Genomic DNA, 24364 nt, shown 5'->3' with positions numbered 1-24364 from the left:
GAAGTTATATTTCACATTATTGATATTTAAAGGTTTAAAAAAGTATACTTTAACAAGATTTTTACTGTTAAAATCCTTCTTGCCAGCTTCCAACAAACTTCAATACAAAGTTGCAATACAGGAACACTCTGTGCTTCCACCAATTTTTAACCTGAATGGAATATCACAGTCCTCCAACCGACATTTGCAACAAAGTTGCCATCATACAACACTTACTCCAGCTCCTGGCAGAAGGGGGGGGGGGTGAATTGGTATTGCAATTGGGGAAGTGCAATTGGACTTTTTTTTAAGTCCACTGCTGGGGGATGCCAGCGATTGCTGGAATCTTAAGTTCGGCAACAGGTTGAGTTGGAGGTCCACACCTCCCGTGGGGGCTACGGGTTAGTGGTGCAATATTGCCTTGGGGGATCAGGCCTCCCATGTGACAGGGACCCAATGGGTCCCAGTTGGTCTAGTATGTATTACTAAAACTCCCATCTTGTTTGTTTGTGAGTCTGTGTGTCTGTCTGCCTGTCTGTGTGTGCGTGCGAGTCATGCCATGAATGACGCCAAAACAGTACACAATAGAGCTACAATTTTTGGACCACCTTACTCACCATTGTCCTGTGGTGTGTTGTATCGTTTCATTTAGATTGATGGTATATTTCACAAGTTAGTCACATTTTTAACTTTACAATATCCAGTTTGAGAAAAATCACTTGAATTTGCAGTGGCAGTTAGCAGCTATGACGACACAATGGGATCTCATTTACATAAACTGTATACTTAACTTTTCACTGCAAAAAATCCAATTACACTTGCTGGCCCTGCCCATTACAATGTTGCAAATCATAGGACATTGAGTCCTGGCAGCAAATGCAATTGGATTTTTTTTTAAAGTGAAAAGTCATTTTTTAAATTTTAAAAGGAGGGTGAAGAGCAGGGGGTGGGGGAGTGCTGGGGGATATGGGGAAATGAGCCGCCCCTGAGCCAGCAGTTGGAGGCTATGGGTGAGGTGGAATATTGTGTTGGGGGAAACGGGTAAGTGGTGGAATATTGCATTGGGGAACAGGTTGCGTTGGACGACCAGTCCTCCCATGGGGGCTATGAGTGAGTGGTGGAATATTGCGTTGGGGGAATGGGTTGCGTTGAAGGACCAGGCCTCCCGTGTGACAGGGATCCAACTGGTCCCACTTGGTCTAGTATCCTTTAAATGTTTTACCTAAGAACTTAAAGCTATGTCCTCTAGTCTTTGACATTTCCACCATGGGAAAGAGGTTCTGAATGTCCACCCTAACTATGCTTCTCGTAATTTTACATACATCTATTAGGTCTCCCCTCAAGCTCTGCTGCACTCATCCAGGCTGATAAGGCATGATTGTTTGTAGATGAGTCACCCCTATGCTCCTGAGAAAACAATCCAAGTTTGTCCAAACACCCCTTTAGCTAATACCCTCCAACTCAGGCAGCATTCCGGCAAACCACTTCTGCCACCTCTCCAAACCCTCTGCATCCATTCTGTAATGGGATGGCAAGAATGGCACACAATAGTCCAAATGCAGCCTTAGCTAAGTGTAATAAGCTGCAATATGTGTTCTTGACAATTATACAAAATGCCTTAACCCATGAAGGCAAGCATACTTACACCATTGCTTGTCTACTTGTTTCGTTATGCCCCTGTCCCACTTAGGAATCCTGAACGGAAACCTCTGGAGACTTTGCGCCCCACCCAAGATTTCCGTGCGGTTCCCGGAGGTTGCAGGTGGTTTGCCGGAGGTTGCAGGTAGTGGAAGCAGGTAGGGAGACTGACAAAAACCTCCGGGAACCACAAGGAAACCTTGGGTGAGGCACAAAGTCTCCAGAGGTTTCCGTTCAGGTTTCCTAAGTGGGACAGGGGCTTTAGTTTCAGGAAGCTATGGACTTGGACCCGAAGATCCCTCTGTACATCTATGCTATTAAAGGTCTTGCCATTAACTGTATACTTTCTTCTTACATTCATCCTTCCAAGTGCAACTCATTGCATTTGCTTGGATTCAACTGCTTCATTAATCTGGGTCTAAATCCTGGAACTCCCTTCCCAATGGCACTGTTGAACTACCAACATCAGAAGAGGTGCAGTGGTCCAAGGCAGCTGCTCGCCATCACCTTCTCAAGGGCAATTAGGGATGGGCAATATATGTTTTTATTGCCAGTGAATGCTAGACCCTTAAAATGAATGAATATAGAATGGACAATTATCATTATGCTCCAACTCTCTTCTGGGCAGAATGACCAGTTGAAGTGCGATAAGCCCAGTGGCTTATGTGCATTACTATATATTTTCTATTGTTTCTAAAGGTTACAATTTAATTTGTAAACCACCTTAGTCAAACCATGGTATCCTTAAACCTGCTCATTTACCTCATGTTAGGCATTTCCTTCTGCTGGCTGGGTTTTCACATGCACTTGTCCTCCTAGAGCTGCCTGCTAAACAGACTTCCTGGTATCTGCACTGCAAGGCACCATGGCGGCCACTGGATGGCAGAAAACAAGTTATTACTAAAATTGACTCAGCTACCTCTTAAATAACCTGAACTAAATGATCCCAATGTTGGGCCCATCAGGAAATGAATACTGTTAATTATGGCAAAGAAAGCATTGGTGAAATCTGGTTTAATGAATGCTTGACAGCAAATTCAAAAGGTTATTGAACTTGGCAACTCTGAAGCATTTTTGCTTTGAAATTCTTTTCCCCGAATGAAAAATTGAAGTGCGAAGGAAAGATTAATAATAAAAAATGATATCACAGCATAATGAACAATTATTCTTTTAAAATAGGAACCAAATTCTGAACTGCCCTTATGCAAATACTCCTACTCAATATGGACAATGCTCCTATTATAGTTACTTTGAAGAATGAAATAAAATGATGAGCACTACATTTGGGCTTTATCATGTACTAGACCAAGTGCAGACCCGTTGGGTCTGTTCCCCCAACGTGTGGTTGTGGGGGGAGGGGGGGGGATGCGGCATGTATCGTCACACACACTAACTATCACCCCCCCCCCCCCCCCCCCGCACTCATGCTAATTAGAGGGGGGGTAGTGGAGGGGGGGGGGGAGAATGAGAGGGGGGGGAGAGAAGAGAGGGGGGAGAGGGGGGGGGAGAGAGGAGAGGGGAGGGGGCAGTTTTAGAGAGGGAGGAGAGGGGGGGAGAGAGAGGAGGAGAGAGGGGGGCACTATACTTTATTTCCTCCCGGAGAGGGGGGGGAGAGGTGGGGGAGGGGTTCGGCAGAGAGGAGAGGGGGGAGGGGGGGGGGGGGGGGGCTAATTAGAGGGGGGAGGGGGGGGGGGGGGAGGGGGAGGGGGAGGGGGGGGAGGGGGGGGGGGGGGGAGGGGGAGAGGGGGGAGGGAGGTGGGGGAGAAGGGGGGAGGGAGAAAGGATGGGGGGAGAAGGTGGGGAAGGAGAGGGAGAGAGAGGGGAGGGGAGAGAGGGGAAGAAACGGGGAGAGAGGGAGAGGGAGAGAGAGAGAGAGAAAGAGGGATAGGGAGAGAGAGAGATAATGCCTTTTTACTCAACCCAAACCCCCCCAAACAACCATTTGCAGGCAGTGCTTTTTTCCTCAAACTAACCATAACCATATTCTCATTTTCAAACCAAATTAAGGGTACTTACTCACAGCTATGTAGACATTTGTTCAGTCATTCAGAGCTCAGACCTCCATGTTGTAGAGACTGATTGGGGCACACCACTTCCTGGTTTTATAGTCCCTCCCCCTCCCACCAGCAGGAGCAGCAGAGAGAATGGGGAATTTTGTAAAAGCATTAATATCTCTGTCATTTTTAATTGACGGGAAAAATCCTCAGCACACACGCGGCGGAGGGGGGCTCTGAGCAAGGTGGCCAAAAATGGCGGCCGTAGGTGGCAGCGTTCTCTCGGAAATCGCAGCACAGAAGGCCAAAACCGGTCAAGAACAGACTTTTAGTAATATAGATAGGTGGTTCTACCTCCTCTGTATATTTTTACTTCAGCATTATTGGGTACCCACCAGCCCTCCTTTAAAAATTGCTGCAATTGTTTTCCCCCAAGCTCAAATAAAAGTAACTTAGGATCTTCCACTTGGCCTGTTTGATTGGAACAGTTTCTCCAGCCTTTCAACTCCATTTACTGTCAAGTAATAGGTAATTTGTATTTTAATTGCCATTGTTCAACATTCCCAGCAATATTTATGTAAGCTCTTTGGGCTAATGGAATCATGGGGAAAAGGTAGGAACAGGATACCGATTGTGGATGATCAGCAATGATCCCGCTGAATGGCTGTGCTGGCTCGAAGGGCCAAATGGCCTTCTCCTGCACCTATTGTGTATGTATCTATGTAACTTATGCTTGAAAGTGTCTAAAGGTTTGGCACCCACCATCTTTTGGGAGACAGTACACCAGGCTACGTGTAGCAAGGGAGCTTTGTGATAACACTGCAAAATGGGTGGGCCCGAGTTTTAAAATTATATCCTCCTGTTCTGAAGTATTTCTTTACATGTGACTTTTTTTTTGGACACTTTAGATCTTCAATCAATACAATCAGGGGAATACAGTTCAATCGGATGTTTAACATTTTTGTGCTTATGACAAAAAGGATGAACATCAAAAGGACAAAGTTTAATGTGAAGAGTGTCAAACAAGATTTCTTTTTTTAAAGTAGTGCTTTTTTCCCTGGCCAAAAGAATGTAACTGCATGTATGTTGCATGTATCAGATACTCCATTTATTTAAAGAAGGGGCTAGATTTCATTCCATTATCTTTGGGATAATTTGTTCCCTTATCGAAAATAACAGAGCATTGTAAATGAAAACAATTGCTAGATTTCAAATTATTTTTGATCTAGCTTTGGACAAAAGTAAAAGCTATAGACAAAATATTGGAGCTGGAAATTTCAATCTTGGGGGGGGGGGAATAATTTAATGGTAGATTACAGACTCACTGAACTGTTTAGTCCCCCCGTGTTACCTCAAACATGACCATGAGAGAGAATTACAGTGTATTTTAAATCCATTTCTTAGTGCAACTGACTTGGCTGCGAATCTTGGGACACTTTACCTACCATTGTGGGTGCATTCAAATTATGATTTTGCTCTGCTCAATGTGTACCAAGAGGAGATTTCCTGCTGTAATTTGATTTATGTGGAAATTTTGATGTATGTTAAATTGATTGAGTGGAACCTGTCTGGCTGCATTGAGAGGCAGACTGCTTAGCCTTAAATTTACTCAGAAACTCTAAATGAATGTAAAATGACTCAAGTCGTTGAGTACCAATTGAGGCAATGAGGTGAGTATCACACACTGTGGATGCTTTCTCACAGTACAAATCCCTGGGGATTAATGGTGTGTGCACGTCTGTTCATCATAGACTGCTGGCACTACATCAGACATCTCAGATTTCCCCCCTCACACCCGCAGAACTTGCAGGATGTTGCTTGGTAAGTACTAGCCCAACACTGCCATTAAGCCAAAGATATACAGAAAATGTTGGAGTAACTCAGCGGGTCAGACAGCATCTCTAGAGAAAATGGATGGGTGACGTTTTAGGCTTGGACCCTTCTTCAGACCAATTGCATATGGGAGTTACCTAAAATTGGAGAATTCAATCCTCATACCATTGAGTCGTAAGCGACCCAAGCGGAATACAAGGTCTTGTTCCTGCAATTTGCACGTGGCGTCACTCTGGGTAATGGCCCAGGACAGAGAGGTTAGCTGGTCAGTGCAGGAATAGCAAGGGAAGTTTCCCCCCACCCCTTCCACCAAACATCTTCCAACTTGCTCCATAGATTGTTTTGGGCTCACACCTGCTTCTAATTCTAGCCTTTGTCCAACAATCTGCCTATCAGGGAACCTCAAAGAAACTGCCTGACCTGTTGAGTTACTCCAACATTTTGTGACTATCTTTGGTATAAACCAGCATCTGCAGTTCCTTGTTATTTCATTTTGATTGCCATTAAGCTTGCTGACATGGATGGCATTACTATTTGGCTGAAGTTAGTTTTATGGCACGTTATAGCTCTCTCCAGACTATGACCCCGCCACTGAATGTAATTTACCTGAAGTCATTAGCATAATTTATTTTGCAAATCCTTCCTCCTCAGCGCACACTCACTTTCTATAACTGTACATGGATCACCCCAACCACCTTTAAAACAACAAGCAGAACTATCGCTGTAGTCCCATCAGTTCAGCCTGTTTTTGTCTCACTTAATTCATTTATTCCTATCTTGACTACTCTTTCTCCCCTTAATCATTCCTTTCCCAAGTACATCCGTGACAATCTGATGCCCTCAGCCATTGGTTTCCAGATTCCGGCTCTAACAAGCTCATTCGCACCAATCTCTCTGCATCTACATATCATATCTGCTCTGCCTAAGGGGCCTCCATCTCTTCCTTGAGCAAAGTCCCAAACCAGTTCCCATCCTCCAATAATCTCTTTTGTCTGGCAGAATTTGTTCACACATTAAACACTTTATCCTCACCAATGTCTTCGAAATCAAAGTTAATGGGAACCAGAATGGGTCCAAACAGTGCACAAGTCTGCAGGATATGTGGAAAATGCCTTGTTTCAATTCTACTGCGATCAATGTCCTCGCTATTCTCTCACATGCATAATGACTGTACAATGTTTCTTTCTGCTGTGGCACGATATGCAATTATTATCCATTCTATCAGTTTCCAACTTGCTCTCACCCTCATTCTGTCCTCTGAACATTTCAATTTAGTGACAAGTACTCACCATAATCCACAGACTCCAACAACTACCTTTCCAGTTACATCAGTAACTTTACTTGTGCACCTGCACTGCATACAATATGGTTTCTTCTACACTGCGGAAACTAAAAGCAGATTCTATGACTGTTTTGAAGAACACCTCCATTCAGTCTACAAGTATGACCTCAAGCAGTTAATTTAATTCTCAAATCTCCTCACTACAACCACCCGACTTGGTTCCAACAAGTTTAAAGATTACTTCAACTTCCCAATAGGGACATTAGAACCGTAACTTGTAATTTAACAATTTCAGATAATCAGCAATCCCAGCCTCATATTTCATATTTGCACATACATACCATTTTTTTCCTTCTACCCTCTAGCTATCACAAGTGCTCTGTGTTCTCTCCGCCATTCTCATTTTCCAACAAATTGTTACTCCTCCAAATATTCCCAGTTTTATTTCCAACTTTAATTCCTCTACAATAAACCTATTCAAATTTCAGTGTGAAAAATTAAGCATTAATCATATACAGGATATATACATTGCTCACCCCTAATAAATACTCCTTTACTAACCAGTACTAAACGTGCAGCAAATAAGTAATCGTCCCACAAGAGATGAATGAAAAATAAACCAAGTTACGCTGACTTAGCTTAGCTGTGTCAGCATTGCTGTGGAGATCCAAGAATCCCTGCCCCTCTCCCATCTTCAAGCAGGTGGAATAAATTGTCGAAAGAACTGCCGATACTGTGTGGGAAGGAACTGCAAATGCTGGTTTATACCAAAGATAGACACAAAAAGCTGGAGTAACTCAGCGGGTCAGGCAGCATCTCTGGAGAAAAGGAATAGATGATGTTGACCCGCTGAGCTACTCCAGCTTTTTATGTCTAACTGCATTTCAGGATTTTCAGAACTGAAGATTTTTTCCACCCGGAAATTAAAAATAAGGGAAAAAGTTAAGAAAAAAATATATACGCCAATAATAAATCAAATCAAACCAATGCAGCAGGCGTTTCTGCATAAGTTCCGACTTGTACAGGTAGTATCAAAAACTCTTCTCTTTATCCAGATTCTTCAGGTGGAATATAATGTAATTTAATACCACACCAACTAGCCATTCATGCCTGATCTATGTCCAAAATGCTCACTGAACCGTTAATTCTAATGATATTTTACAAGGAGAGACATCTTACAAACAAAAACTAGAAATGCTTTTTTTTGTGGCTGGATAGGGAAAGACAATATCAGATGCAAGTCAACTCTGTATTTAGCTGAAGTGCAGGCAACATTTTCTTGCCCCATTACTCATTTGTGATTAGTTATCATGCACACGCCACAAAGGCACAATAGACATACAAGGTAATTGCATTTTACAGGCAAAGAGTTGGCCACTGTTATAAAATACTTTCTATTCACTTCCACGATCTGGATTTGTACAGAAAATTGAAATCCCATTCATAAGTTGTACTGAAGATGAAAACGTGTTTAAAGCTGTTCGGAATATTGTTGAGAATCTAAGCTGTGGTACCTGAGGTAGTGCAGGTCTGTTATTTCCTTCATGCACAGCCAGCAGAATTGGCAGCCACACACAGCGCATGTCATTCTGTTGCAACTTCCATCGTTCATCTTTAGGATAAACGCACCACATCGAGGACATGGCTTGATCTCTTCAACTACATAAGGGAGGAATTGGGGGAGAGAACACAATCTTTCTTACTTTACAAAGTGAAATCTCACATCAGTAACTTCCCCCCACCCTAGCACCAATCGTGATCTCAATTCTTCCCCATACTCACTCTTCGCCTCAACATCTGCACTGAATCGTATTCAACGCAAATTAATTTGATAAAGGGGAGGAAATAATTAACAATAAGACAAATATTCAGGATACAATTCCATAGCTAATTGCTCAACAAGCAAATTATTATGGGTTCAAAGCTGATACCAACCACTAAGCACATCTGGGGAATGTGACGTGACATGACATATTGTAACTTTTTTTTGCAGTCTATTACAATGAACTCAAGCTTCCAGTTGCATATCACTTTGATTCTCTATTGCAATTCCATTTTCTCCTCCTAAACTGTTCCAACAATCCTCAAGCTTTCTGCCTTCCATGCAATTTCAGCCTGATATTTTACATTTTTTTCTGCATTTGGTATTTTCCCCCCTCACACTTTTCTGGAAATTTCAGATTCCATTCGCATATTTCCATTTACACCGTCCACAGACAAACCTTTATTTATCACCACCATTCACTACTTCAACCACTTGTATCATTCATTGTTTTCCTTCTCTCCACCCTATCATAGACCTTCCCTTTCATTCCCTCTACCCCATCCCACATTCCTCCCCAACTTGTTTTCCCGAACGTTTTGCACTTTTGATGCAAGGTCGTCAACCTGAAACATTAATTGCTTCTCTCTCCTCCAATGCTGCTCAACTGCGTGACCATTTCTAGTAGTTTCCATTTCCATTTCAGATTGCCAACTGCAGCAGTACGTTGCTTGTGTACATTTAAGCAGGCAGGGCATTTCTTGGTCTGGGCAAAACTTCAATTTATCCTGCAGAGCAGAAGCTCTACGTTGAATTTCAGCTTGCCAACTGATGTCTCTTACAATGGAAATATTCATGCTCAGTTCCGATATCCCAGGGAGTTCAATGCAACACTTTTTAGGTTCTTTCATAAAGAATGATACATGACTAAGATTTGAGAGAACTTCTTCCCCAGAGCCACATTTCGGATGATGGAGCAGTGCATTTATACAAATCTCACATATTTTTCTTTATAAATTATAAATTATAAAATAAAATAGTCAAAGTCAAATTGGAGATTGTCCCCCACTCCCATTCTAACCCCACTTTCAAGAATGGAGGAGACATCTTGCTTAAGAGAACAAATGTATTTTATTCAGACATCATTTAAGGCAACGTTTTTGATGGCTGCAACAAAAGATTTAAAAGGCGTTAATGTACTGAGCTTGCCATTAGAAATCCAATTTATGTGGTACTTCAGTGATTTCCAATTTATTACTCATGATTGCTGGGAAAAGAGTTGACAATCATCAGAAAAGGTAATTTAGGATCACTGTCAAAGAGTGACATCTTTAGATGCCGCTGAATGAAATCAAAATAGGTGTGATATAATCAAGAATTGTGTTTGAATGTTATTTAAAAAGGAAAATTTACTCAAGATCCAGGGATCCTCTTGATTACTTCAGTCTTCTATTTCACCAAGTCTCTATACATACATGGGATAACAGGAATTAAGAAAAAAAATAATTATAGGTATTTACCAGTGCAGACAGCCTTCTAAATATCTTACTGAGAGGGCTTGTAAGTGCAAATATTGTTTTAAAACAGTCAGCCTCACGTGTATAAAAAGCAAGTTTGCTTGTGGTACTATTACAGTAACACTGTACAATTAATTTTATTAATTACAGTACTAGTGTACAATTAATTTTAGCCTGTATTTTGTTGGGGAGAGGAGAGGAGAGGCATTGTTATCCACCCTCGTGTTGACAAGTTCAGATGGTGGGCATTCCACAAATGTTTCAGTATATCACTTAATATGATGCAGAGTATAACTTTTAGACCTGGCTAGGCTCAAGTTATACTTGGCAGATACTAATCATGCAGATTTCAGTTAACATAAATCCAATCCAATCATAAAACCTATTCTGCTCATGGAAACTGTAGTCTAGCCTGTGTAAATGAGCCCATTGTTAAGAGGGAATATTATGAGATGACATCTTTTGCCATGTAATTTTCTGTCTCCATTTGGCAGCAGAGCTCAACGGTTTCTGGTACTTCCGTTTATGTTTTTAAACCTGTAAACAAGTTGAAAACTTCCATAGCTTGTGAATATAAAGACATTTAAAGTGTGCATATCATTTAAAGATAAATGGAAAATATTTTAAATATCATAAGGAAAATGCATTAAGTTGAAGTTACTATGACTATTTTGAAAGATTCCAGGTATGCATGGTATATACTAGGGAATAACATTTTTCATACTTCATCTCAACATCACGCCACTGAAACAAAAATTAAATTGCTTCTTAATTGACATACAAACTATAACTACAGCTTCTGTTTTCTCAATCAAATTAATTATTGTACATTTAGAATTTTGAGTACACAAGTTTGTCAAAATTTGATCTTTGACTATTAGTGATAATGTGCATATTGCTACAATTAGCATTCTAAGATTTTGCTTTTTTTGTCTCACTTCATTGAAAAGGTTTTAACATTAAAATGTTCAAATATCCAATGAGCACCAACCCCTTACTTTAATTAGCAGAAAAGTTAATTTCCTAAACTGAAGATATACTGAAAAACAACAAGTACAGAACAAATCCAGGTCACAGATTTTCATTTGTCCATACAAAACATATTAAATGAATAAACCACTATTATCAGCGAAATATGTCACTGCAAATGATATAATACATCAAAAATGCATCTCTTATGCCAAAAATTTCAGGATGCTTTATTTCATTTAAATGCACTAATTAAACGGCTTCATGCCAATACTTGGCCCTGCAAGCTCCTTATAATCAAGCTCCTTTTCCAAAATTTGATCTCATATCCAAATTTAAAAGATCTTAAATTAATTAAAATACTATTGTCTTCGGGTGTTGGAAAGAACTGCAGATGTTGGTTTAAATCGAAGATAGACACAAAATGCTGGAGTAACTCAGCGAGACAGGCAGCATCTCTGGAGAGAAGGAATGGGTGATGTTTCGGGTTTTTCCGACTGTCTTCAATTGTCTTTGGGTATTTTACTTCTAGATAATGGTGATATATTGCCATATGCAAACTCCTGCAGAGTGAACTCTGTTGCTGTCTACTGATGGTCGATTAGTTTTTAACCAATATTTCCGATTTTTATCATTCACTTTTGCAATTTTCTTGCCCGGATGCAGGTCAGGTAAAAAAAGAATATTTAACATCTACTACCATAGATTTTTTCGTATTAATTTATAAGCTGCATTGACATTTGGCCCTAGAAGCTCTTGAACAGCCAGGCATACATGTTAATCCTTGGTTCACTCATGGTTTTGATGTAAAGTTGGTCCAAACAATGTGTTTGAACTGTGTTCTGTATGTATGAAAACCAGGATTTATCTACTAGGCAGATAATTGCTAATAGCAAGTACCCACAACTATGGTCGGTACATCACCCGGATAATTATTATAATTTAGAATTTTGAGTACCCAAGTATACAAAATATGCTGTAAACAGTCAGGACCAAGTTTGTTGGACCAAAAAAAGTGATACAATTTGTGGAAAATACAAGATAATTAAACTGATGACAAGTCTCCAAAAGGTTTTAAGGCATTCATGCTGGTACCTACACGCAAATTACCCAAATAGTAAATAAAACGAGCTGGAGCAGGTGATTTACTGGAATGGTCACAAAAGTGCTGCTTTTCAGTTATGTGAAGAGACTGGGCTTGACATTCTTTACAGCACCAGTGTGACATAATACGTGTGGTCAAAATTATGATGGCTTTTGTTAGACCAAATAAAGTGAAACTGTAAACAGAACATTAAGATTTATAGCAAATGGGTTGGACAAAATAAAATAAATAATATTTTGTAATGATAATTTAGAATGCATTGGCTGAAAGGGTTGTGATGGCAAAGTTCAAAAGGGAACTGGATACATAATCAGTAAGGAAACATTTACAGGCCTATGGGAAAGAAAAAGGAATGAGATTGAATGGACAGCGCTTTCAAAAGTACACTATTGATCTAATGGTCGCCTTCTGTAATCAGGAACAATATAATTATGCCTGGAAGTCAATTTTGTCTATAACTTGGAAAATGTACAAAAAGAACCCAATATGTTAACCACATCTCCACAATATTGTAATATGTATTACAACATGTTAATTATGTTGTCATACAAGTACATATATTGATGCATTCAATCATGTATCACCATAACATTTATGTGAATGGCACACAAGATCACAAGTGCAATTATTAAAAGGGGAGAGATAAGTAGTTCTATGGTCCAGGATTTATTGACACAGGTTGATCATATGCTGAATAATCCAAGCACATTTTTGTTTGGAAGTGAAAAGAACTAATATAAATTGCATTAATTGCAATGTGTAAAAAGAGTTGAGATATTGTATTATAATTTTGCTGCATGTCATTGTGGTATAAATCATGTCTTGATTGGTGAATATGTTTAGTTTGTGAGTTATTTGAAGCAGAAATAATATGTGAATGCAGACAAAAGTGCTGGAGAAACTCAGCAGATGCGGCAGCATCTATGGAGCGAAGGAAATAGGCAACGTTTTGGGCTGAAACCCTTCTTCAGACTGATGGGTTTCGGCCTGAAGCGTTGCCTATTTCCTTCGCTCCATAGATGCTGCTGCACTTGCTGAGTTTCTCCAGCACTTTTGTCTACCTTCGATTTTACAGCATCTGCAGTTCATTCTTGTACATAATATGTGAATGCTTCATTGAGCATAATTCTGACTGGTAACTACGCACTTCGGCCGAGCACATTATCGCACGCGTCATGCAAACCGTCTTAAATGACCACCTAAACTGTCGTTTGGCAACCTAAAAAGCTGTCAAGGTTGCCCCGGCTGGCAACAGGGAAAAAAAGTTGTGAGAGCCATATATATATATATATATATACACATAACACACATATATGTAATAATGTATGTATATATATATATATGTGTGTGTGTGTGTGTGTGTGTGTGTGTGTGTATATATATATATATTTATATTATACACACACAAACACATATGTGTATGTATGTATATATGTGTGTGTATATAATATATATATATTATACACACACACACACATATACATACATATATGTGTGTGTATGTATATATATGTGTGTGTATATATTATTAAAAACTCTGATCTTGGATGCTTGTGTGTGTATGATCACATTTCAAAAAAATGACGTGCCAACGGTAACATTTTTCCATATTCCAGTAGAGATGTATCTCGTGAAGTCAAAAATCGCCTTATCGGAAAAATTCATGCATTATTTCTCGAGTTGTTAATCAAAATGTTCAAAAATATGAAGAAACTTGGAAGAAAAATAACTACATTTTCCTGTGCTTACAGCTGTGACGTCACAATGGGATTGTTGTTGCTATCCAAGTACACTGAGTCGTGCTAACCCTAGCAAGTGTAAATGCATTTTTTTTAAAGTCACAGTACAAGTCAAGTCAAGTCAAGTCAAGTTTATTTTTCACATACACATACGAGATGTGCAGTGAAATGAAAGTGGCAATGCTCGCGGACTTTTGTGCAAAAGACAAACAACCAAACAACCAAACAAATTATAAACACAATCATAACACACATATTCTTTTACATAATAAATAATGGAAGGAAAAACGTTCAGTAGAGTTAGTCCTTGGTGAGATAGGCGTTTACAGTCCGAATGGCCTCTGGGAAGAAATTCCTTCTCAACCTCTCCGTTCTCACCGCATGGCAACGGAGGCGTTTTCCTGACCGTAGCAGCTGGAACAGTCCGTTGCAGGGGTGGAAGGGGTCTCCCATGATTTTATTTGCTCTGGAGTTGCACCTCCTGTTGTATAGTTCCTGCAGGGGGGCGTGTGAATTTCCCATCGTGCGTTCGGCTGAACGCACTACTCTCTGCAGAGCCTTCTTGTTCTTGGCAGAGCAATTCCCAAACCAGATGGTAATATTTCCGGACAAGATACTTTCCACCGCCGCTGCGTAGAAGCACTTGAGGATCCTCGGAGACACTCTGAATTTCCTCAATTGCCTCAATTCCTCAATTCCATGGAGTTCTGCTAGACCTAGCAAGTGCAATTGCATTTTTTTAAAGTAACAGTACACTGAGTACTGCTAGCTAGCAAGTGCAATTGCATTTTTTTTTAAGTTTAAAAATGAGTGAGGGTGCATAAGGCGAAATGAAGAGCCCCTGCGCAGTTGTCGGCTATGGGTGAGTGGTGGAATATTGAATTGGGGAACGGGTTGCGTTGGGGAACGGGTGAGTGGTGGAATATTGCGTTGGGGGAAACAGGTTGCGTTGGGGAACCAGGCTTCCCGTGTGACTCCCACTTGGTCTAGTAACACTCTAAAAATCTTGACAAATTTAAGCAGTCAATTCAATATTTAACGATCGAACTGCCTCCAGTATATCTAAAGCATCATCGAGACAAAAGTTTGGTCACCACGAGTCAAGCAAGTGAATATTTGAATTTACCATTTTAGAAATGTAACGCATGGTTGTTATAACTTAATTATGGAGTGCAAATAATAGCAGGCAGCCAAGAAATCAATAGAGAAAAAAACACTAAGTGTTGGAGTAACTCAGTGGGCATAGCAGCATCTCTGGAGGACATGGATAAAGAGACATTTCTGTTTAGAACCCAAGACGTTACCCATCCATTTCCTCCAAAGATGCTGCCTGAGCCAATGAATTACTCAAGTACTGGGTTTTTTTTGTAAACCAGCATCTGCAGTTCCTTTGTTATTCTAAGAAATCATAACAAGCAAGGGTAAGAAAACATAAATGACTAAAAATATTAGACCAATAGAGCAAGGGCTGCACAGTGGGGCAACGTTAGAGTTGCTGCCATACAGCGCGAAAGACCCGGTTCGATCCTGACTATGGGTGCTGTTTGTACGGAATTTGTACGTTCTCCCTGTGACACGTGGGTTTTCTCCGGGTGCTCCGGTTTCCTCCCACACTCCAAAAGTACAGGTTTGTTGGTTAGTTTGCTTCGGTAACTTGTAATATTGTCCCTCGTATGTCAGATCGTGTTAGTGTACGGGATGATCACTGGACGGTGCAAACTTGGTGGGCTGATGGGCCTGCTTCCGCACTGTATCTCTAAAGTCTAATAAAACTTAATTTACTTTTAACTACATTATCACTCCGAAAGAGGAGATCCTGTTAAGTTGTGTTTGTACCATTAATTATTTTTTTGCCTGATACAAGGTGGGCATCAGCATTCGATGCACTGTACAATTGACATAGACCCGAAAAAACTTTGCACATCTCAAATAGTTATAAACATGGACTGGCTGAAGTATGGGTCACTGCTCAAGATTTGAGTGGACAAACATTGAAACGTTTGGTCCTTAAATACAAGCAAGTGAAAGAACCCAAATTGGAGCAAAAGTATTTCTGTTTACATATTCTATTTTCTAATAGAAAACATAGAAACATAGAAAATAGGTGCAGGAGTAGGCCATTCGGCCCTTCGAGCCTGCACCGCCATTCAACATGATCATGGCTGATCATCCAACAGTATCCCATCCCTGCCTTCTCTCCATACCCCCTGATCCCATTAGCCACAAGGGCCACATCTAACTCCCTCTTAAATATAGCCAATGAACTGGCCTCAACTACCTTCTGTGGCAGAGAATTCCACAGATTCACCACTGTATAATAAAATATTAACATGAATATAAACTTTAATATTCTTTAATTTCATAAATTTATTTCTCTTTTCAGTTATGTCTGGATAGAGTGGATGTGGAGAGGATGTTTCACTAGTGGGAGAGTCTAAGACTAGAGGTCATAGCCTCAGATAAAACAATGTTCCTTTAGGAAGGAGATGAGGAGAAATGTATTTACTTAGAGGGTGGTGAATCTGTAGAATTAATTGCCACTGAAGCATGTGGAGGCCAAGTCAATAGATATTTTATGGCAGAGATAGATACATTTTCGATTAGTACGAGTGCCAGGGGTTATGGGAAGAATGCAGGAGAATGGAGTTGGGTGGGAAAGATAGACCAGCCATGATTGAATGGTGGAATAGACTTGATGGGCCAAATAGCCTATACAATTATAAAAGGACTGGGACAGGCTAGATGCAGGAAAAATGTTCCCAATGTTGGGGGAGTCCAGATCAGCCATGATCACAATGAACGGCGGTGCTGGTTCGAAGGGCCAAATGGCCTCCTCCTGCACCTATTTATTTCTAGGCTCCCATCACACGAATTTATGAAACATGATGTCAATTGTTTGCGCAAAGAGATGCATTTATTTATTTTTTCTCCCTGGGACCATGAATGTCCTTTAATACTTTGAGTTTGTCAGGCTGTTGATTAACAAATAAAAGTACAGATGGGCCGAATGGCCATTTTCTGCTCCTATCACAAGAACTAATGTAAAAATAGGGATTATACGTCCCAAAAAAGGATATTTCAGCCACCTTTCTTGTTTGTTTATATTTCTATATCAATTTGTTATAAACAAGCATTAAGCATTAATAGCAGTGGAATACCAGAATGCACCTAGTTTCCATTGAGGTGTGGAGGCCTTGTATCAAAATGGAAATCAGAAGCAGCGTTGGCAGATTCATTCAAGCGAAGATTCAATTGGGTTAGGATAAAGGAATAGTGTCTCAAGGAGAGATAGAATCCAACCAGCTATAGTCAAAACTATTCATCATCGCAACGAGAAGGTAAAGTAAAGGCAACAACAAGACACACAAGGATGTATTGACATGAGATGTGGAACTTGAAGACCATCAGCCTCTATAAAGACTTCATCCAGCTTAATCCAATGATGGCACAATTTTGACTAAATCTGTCTCCATTACTATATCTGATTTCAAACTATCAATCAAATAAATTGTAAACTACATCCATCTACAGCAAGGTTAACTATTATTACTTTAAATACATTTGATAAGAACATGACTGATTTATTCAAAATGCCACACTAAATCCAGTTTCTAACTAAAATGAAAACAAAGTGTCTATAGTGGGGCGTATTAACGCTATCAAGATGGTGTCTCTTCCTAGATTCATATATTTATTCCAAAATCTTCCAATTTTTCTAACTTCATCATTTTTTTAAAAATTGGACTCCATTATCCTTCCATTCATTTGGGGCTATAAAGCCCATCGTATATCAAAGGCACATCTTCAAAAGCCAAAAAATGAGGGAGGCATGGGCCTTCCTATATTTAGGCACTACTATTGGGCAGCCAATGCTAGAGCTCTGATTTACTGGCAATGGGGATTCCCAGATGACCTTTGGATAATAATAATAATACCCCTTCGTGGCTAAACATTGAAAACACAGCAGTGAAAAATTCCTCCCTCTGTACTTTGCTTTTTTCCAAAACAGAATCCCCACATAAGTTGGTTGGTGATTAAATTGACTATTGACTATTGAGAACTTCATTTTAAGAAATTCTATTCGAATTTTAAATCAGATAAAAAGTTTCAGTACATTGTCAAATGTCTCTATTTACACCCCCATATGTCACAACCACTCCTTTTTGCCATCACAGACGGATGGGGTGTTTGCTGTCTGGATGAACAAGGGCCTTGCGACCCTCAGAGATCTATATATTGACAAAAAGTTTGCTTCGTTTAATCAGCTGAAATCAAAATCTAACCTTTCCAACTCTCATTTTTTTCGTTATCTCCAAATTAGGCACTACGTTAAAGATCAAATTGCAAATTTTCAAACCATGCCTGACAGTTGCCCACTCTATGAGCTCCTGCAGCTTCCTCCAGACTCCAAACATCTAATATCTCGCTTTGTGAGTCTATTCACCACCTCTGTATCCACTACCCATCTGAAAGAAGCCTGGTCTACTGAGCTGAATTTCGAGGTGTCTGACAACATTTGGAATGAAGGTCTGACCAGAATCCAAACTTGTTCGATCAATGTCAGGTATAAACTGATTCAGTTTAAAGTCATCCACAGACTCCATTACTCAAAGACCAAATTACATCGAATCTACCCTGCTATTTCTCCATTATGTGACAGATACAAAAGTGTAGATGGTTCTTTAACACATATTTTCTGGCTCTGTCCTCATATACAAAGATACTGGTCTAAAATATTTAAGTGGTTTTCTGGGGTCTATGGAAAAGATATTCTCCCTGAACCAGAACTGGCACTTTTTGGATGCTCAGAGACTGCTTTGCACTTCACGTCTGAAGAACAACAAGCACTGATGCTTGGTATGGTGGCAGCCAAGAAAATTATCCTAACAGACTGGAAATCATCTACACCCACCTGCTTCGAAAAATGGCTCAATGAAATGATAATAATCATACAGATGGAAAGGTTACGCTTCTACAACTCCAAGGTACCAAACAACTTTTTAAGTGTTTGGGGACCATTTATTTATCAACCATCTCAAAGTCCAATCATTTCATAATTTCATATTATCTGCAGTGATGTAGTCCTGTGACCTTTACTTCTGCTTTTGCAATGCATGACTGTATAGCACCATGTGGATTGTACCAATACTGTTATGTCTGGCGGCTTTGTTTTATTATTATTATTTTTTTTAATTATAATTATTTTTTTTTTCCTTCCTTTTTTTTTCCTGTTGTCTTTTTCAGTTTTTATTTTTATTTTTTTTGTTTGTTTTGTTCTGTTTTGTTAAAAAATTGTATAAAATAATAAAAAATATTAAAAACAATAAAATGAAAATAAATAAAATAAACTTTCCTGCTTAGATAATAACTGTTTTTATATGGAATTTAGCCATTGCTATTTGTCATTCTTAACATTTTTATACCAACAATTCCAGTACAATGCAAGGCAGAAACAAGTTATTAAATTACACAAAAGTATAGCTTGTGCCAAATTTTCTCATTCTTTTTGCATAGACATTGCTATCGACTGACTGATTTTCTGAATGTAGCATCTAAAGAAACAGTAAACTGGGTAGGTTGCCTCTGTGTCATGTCAAGCTCAAAGGAAATATAAAATAACAAAGGCATGTGGGGTTAATTGGCCTCTGTAAATTGCCTAGTGTGTAATTGAGAACGTGGGATAACAGAACTAGTGTGAAAGTGTGATCGATGGTCAGCATGGACTTGGTGGTCTAAAGTGCTTGTTTCCAAGCTGTATCACTAAAACTAAAAAACTCAACTGAATGTAGCATATTATGACCTTGCTGCCTGTTCAGTTTAAACAATAACTGCTCTCTGAGATTCCTTGGCAGATTTTTGGAACAAGGTAATATGATGATCTTATTTGTCGCCAACGTTCACAATCCGTTCAGCTTGATATAAAATTTTAAGTGAAGCTAACCAAAAAGAGATTTAAAATGATGGATGCAAAGTAGGTAATTATGTACTAGCAATAACTTGCCTTGTTAGTAAATCCCTCTGATAATCACAACCACATGTATTTCAAATATAGACTGATGGATTTATTTATGATAATGTGAAAATTATGAATTTCAAAATATTTCTTATTTGAAACACTGAGAAAATTAACAAATCAAACATTTTTCTTTCAGTACAGTGGGCACTTACCGTTGTCAGTTTCTTCACTGTGAATAAGAGAGGTAGAGTGTTTTTCTATCCCAGCCACAAACACATCCCTCTGTTTACGAGCTTCACTGCAGGTTTGGTCCGGGTGCCAGAGTTGTTTGCAGTGGTAACAGAATTCAGTTGCACAACCCGAACGCTCACATGTCAGCTTTGGGCAGGTTGCACAGCCATTGGCAATCACTCCATAACTGTAGAGAATTAGGATGCACAGTCGGTCAGAGTCATGGCAATGTGCGTGATTTACAATACATAATCAGTTATCATTTACACTTTCAAAAGAAATTCACAAGGAATAGGAGTAGATTTAGGCCATTCGGCACATCTAGTCTACTCCGCCATTCAATCATGGCTGATCTATCTCTCCCTCCTAACCCCATTCTCCTGCATTCTCCCCGTAAACTCTGATACATGTACTAATCAAGAATATATTAATATAATACCAAAGGCTCAAAGAAAGTGAATGGAATCCAAAACAAGATACTGTCAAATATTATTTATGCATGAAACGCTTTATTTTTAAAGAGGGAAAGGAATACTTTGCTTTATTGCAAAGGTCATGGCCAGATCCAACGATTATTGGGCCCACAATACATTGAATAATCCGAGATAAAACTATTTGTCATATTCATAGCCTACCCATTTTCTTTTTACAAAAGATTTCTCTGGCCTTCTCAGACGAAAAGTGAATTTCATTGGAAGTTACAAAGAAACAGCAATGTAATATATATTACTTTCAAAGTCCTGGCCAAAATATCATTCTGCAAAATGGTAAAAAAGGGAAAATGTCAATGTCAATGATACCTATTAATTTCTCCAATCATGAGTGAAAAGTTTTTTTTCTTGAAATATGTTAAACTGCATCACATTTTCTTATTCTCTATATATCAGTGAGTGAAGATCAAATCTGGAAAGGAGTATCAGAAAGTAAGTATAAGTATATTGCATTTGTAATCACAATGAAATCTGATTGGAAAAACATATTTTAAAACATGAACCTGATATTTGCAATTTAATTCAATCCAATTCAAGTTATTTCTGCTTTCCTAGTCTACCAAAAAAAAAATAACATGTGAAGAAATATTAGTAATTCCCTCAATACTTACTTTCCCAGAATTAACCTTTCATAAAAATGGTCTGTGGAATGTAACCTAAATGTAGACCTAGATGTTTCACCTCTATTATTAGGCTACATAAACTTGCTATTATTTAGACCATTTTTTGTAAATCCTTTGTTGTGATTCCAGATGCAAAACCACGCAAGAGCCAGGTATTTCACATCTAATTTTGGTATAGGCATGTGGAAATAACAATGGTGTAACCATATTCACCGACCGGAGAGTCTTGGGCCAATCAAATAGCATGGCTAACAAGTTGCACAATCCATGTCATCTTGTTGATACCATAAGAAATCTTGGGAGTGGAGGACAATGCATAGGATCTTAAAAATGTTATATTCTTAAATCCAAAACTTTCAAATAGATTTCTTGCTCCAACTACCAGAAACATCCATCCTGGCCCTGCATCAACCATTACATGCACCAGATGGAATACAATCTTGAGCTATTTATTAACAAGTGTCCACAGGCAAGAGGTCAGCTCAGACAAAAACAGAATGTTCAACAATTTCAAATCAATCTACTGCCTCCATCTAGATCATAAAATTTATCAGCTGAATGGTTGCAAAATCTCACGTCATGAAGTAAAAAGTCAATTTTATGTTATTTTACTTTAGAGACGCAGCAGGGAAACAGGCCCTTTGGCCCACCGAGTCCGTGCCGACCAGCGATCCCCGTACATTAACACTATCCTACCCACACCAGGGACAATAAAAAAAAAAAAAAATGCCTCAGCTAAAAAAGCTTTTAAGAAAAAAGAAACCAACTAAAATTTATACTTTAAGGCAAAAATATTACAAAATGGAATGTGGAGAGAATTTGTAAATATGTGCAAAATTTAGGAATTTGAGCAATAGCAATTGAAACAATCTAACTGCCGGAGGAACTTGGTAGGTTAGGCAGCTTCTATGGAGGGAAATGGACAAACTACTTTTTGTCTTCTCGTAAACATCACTGTTATATCATCAGTTTTACTTTTGCTCGTCTCCTAAATCAGTCTAAAGAAGGGTCTCATCCCAAAATGTTACCTATCCATGTTCTCCAGGGATACTGCCTGACCCACTGTGTTACTCCAAAACTTCGTGCTCTACACAAGATTCTAGCATCTGCGGTTCCTCGTTTCTACTTCCAGAATTTGCAGTCTATTGTGTGTCCAAAACAAGGACTCATGTAGACGTTGCATGGAATCAAGACAATGGGGAAGGCACATTAAGTTTGTGGACCAGCAAATTTACATCTGACCCAATCCGAGAGTGGGTATCACAAATTCACAGGTAATTATGTCAAATACCAATGGAATACTTACCATTATTGATCTTTATCTGTTGACAATAAAATAACTTCAGTAAATTCATGGTATACAGACTTAAACTACAAAACAGGTTAAATTACAAAACAAGAGCTTGCAGGCACTTTTTGACAAGAGAACCCAAAGAAAGATAAAGAAAATTAGGCACACGTCCCGAATGCAATCTATTTATATATACAGAACTAAAACTGATCTCGTGCTCTTCCTTTTGTGTGGTTTTTCTATTTGCGCAAAAATGATACACGATAGCGCTACGATTTTTCGCCAGCTTACTCACCGTTCCCCTGTGCTGCGTGTTCAACAAGTTTCATTCCGATCGATGGTATATTGTAAGTTATTATGGTTTAAAAATCATTAAAAAAAAACGCGCGTGCGCAGGTTGCTGTCAGTCACCGCCACGCAGATTGTTCTCCTCTCCTGTCAGTCAGGAAGGGGTGTCGCCGCACTGATTGGCCGCGTCCACTGTCAATCGGCTGGAGGTCGCCATGGTGAAGGAGTGGAGCTGCACAGTACCTGGCGGGGAGGGTGGTGCTGAGCCCAGGGACTGGTGCCAAGGACGAGCCTGGAGACTGGGCCTGGGCTGGGACCAAGAACAAGCCTGGGTCCGGGGTCAAGGACGAGCCTGGAGATGAAGTCGGGGCCTGGACTGGATCAGGCACCAGCTAAACCGAGGGCTGGAGTCGTGCCCAAGCCCGGGGCCTGGTCAAGGTGTACCAGCGCCTCGGGGGCCACCCGGCCGCCGTCATCCTGCAGCACAGCTTCCTGCTCTGCGGGCAGCTCTGGTTTAGCCGCCCACCATCCTCACCCCTCCACCGGCACAGCGAGCCCAGCTCCATCGACGCCAACGTCCGCGAGTCTTTCGGCCGCCCGAAGGGGGAGTGAGGGATGAGGAAGGGAGAGGGTAGTGAGGGATGAGGGAGGGGGGAGGAAGGAAAGAGTGCAGGGGGTATGAAGGGGGCTAGAATTTTCATGGGAGAGGGATAGGCTTGAGTGGTGGAATATTGCGTTGGGGGAACGGGTGAGTTGTGGAATATTGCGTTGAGGAACGGGTTACGTTCCCCAACGCAGGCCTCCCGTGCAACAGGAACCCAACGGGTCCCTCTTAGTCTAATTATTATTTAAATAGGAACAGTTGAGACTTTCTGTATATAGTGTGGACTCAAGCAGACAGGCAGTGGCTAGTGAAGTGTCCGAGAATCCATGTTTGCCTAGCAGATGCACTTAAACAAATTAAGAAGTGAAATATTGTTGATAACATCTAACAGTGCAGAAAGCTGTCAAAGCAATGCAGAAGACTCGGAAGAATATACAGATTTGGAGCTTGGTTAGGTGCCATTTAATGCATACAAAAAAGTAGTGATAAAATAGGTTTATACCTAGAAGAGCACAACTTTAAAATGGAATGGAGAAGCAGAGGAAACTAGATGTACAAATATATATATATATATATATATATATATATGTATATGTGTGTGTGTGTGTATATATATATATGTATATATATATTGTGTGTGTGTGTGTATATATACATATATATATATATATATATATATAGTGGCTTGAAAAAGTATTCATACCCCTTCAACTTTTCCACATTTTGTCACGTTACAACCACAAACGTAAATGTATTTTATTGGGATTTTTTGTGATAGACCAACACAAAGTGGCGCATAATTGTGAAGTGGAAGGAAAATGATACATGGTTTTCAAATTTTTTTACAAATAAAAAACTGAAAGGTGTGGCGTGCAAAAGTATTCAGCCTCCTTTACTCTGATACCCCTAAATAAAATCCAGTGCAACCAATTGCCTTCAGAAGTCACCTAATTAGTAAATAGAGTCCACTTGTGTATAATCTAATCTCAGTATAAATACAGCTGTTCTGTGAAGGCCTCAGAGGTTTGTTAGAGAACATTAGTGAACAAACAGCATAATGAA

At 39.7% G+C, this 24364-nt stretch overlaps 1 protein-coding gene across 1 annotated transcript in view; it reads right to left on the bottom strand.

Moving 5' to 3' along the window:
- si:ch211-278j3.3 (E3 ubiquitin-protein ligase RNF19A) overlaps window positions 1-24364 on the bottom strand; it is a 74356-nt gene that overhangs the window by 16777 nt on the left and 33215 nt on the right. Inside the window, 2 exon segments of the mRNA XM_055635910.1 lie at window positions 8241-8385; window positions 19987-20192. Of these exon segments, the coding sequence (XP_055491885.1) occupies window positions 8241-8385; window positions 19987-20192 (351 nt within the window).

The sequence above is a fragment of the Leucoraja erinacea genome, chromosome 5, assembly GCF_028641065.1.
Source record: "Leucoraja erinacea ecotype New England chromosome 5, Leri_hhj_1, whole genome shotgun sequence".
Lineage (NCBI taxonomy): Eukaryota > Metazoa > Chordata > Chondrichthyes > Rajiformes > Rajidae > Leucoraja > Leucoraja erinaceus.
The sequence above is the reverse complement of the archived record's forward strand: the minus strand, read 5'-3'. Positions and strand labels throughout refer to the sequence as shown.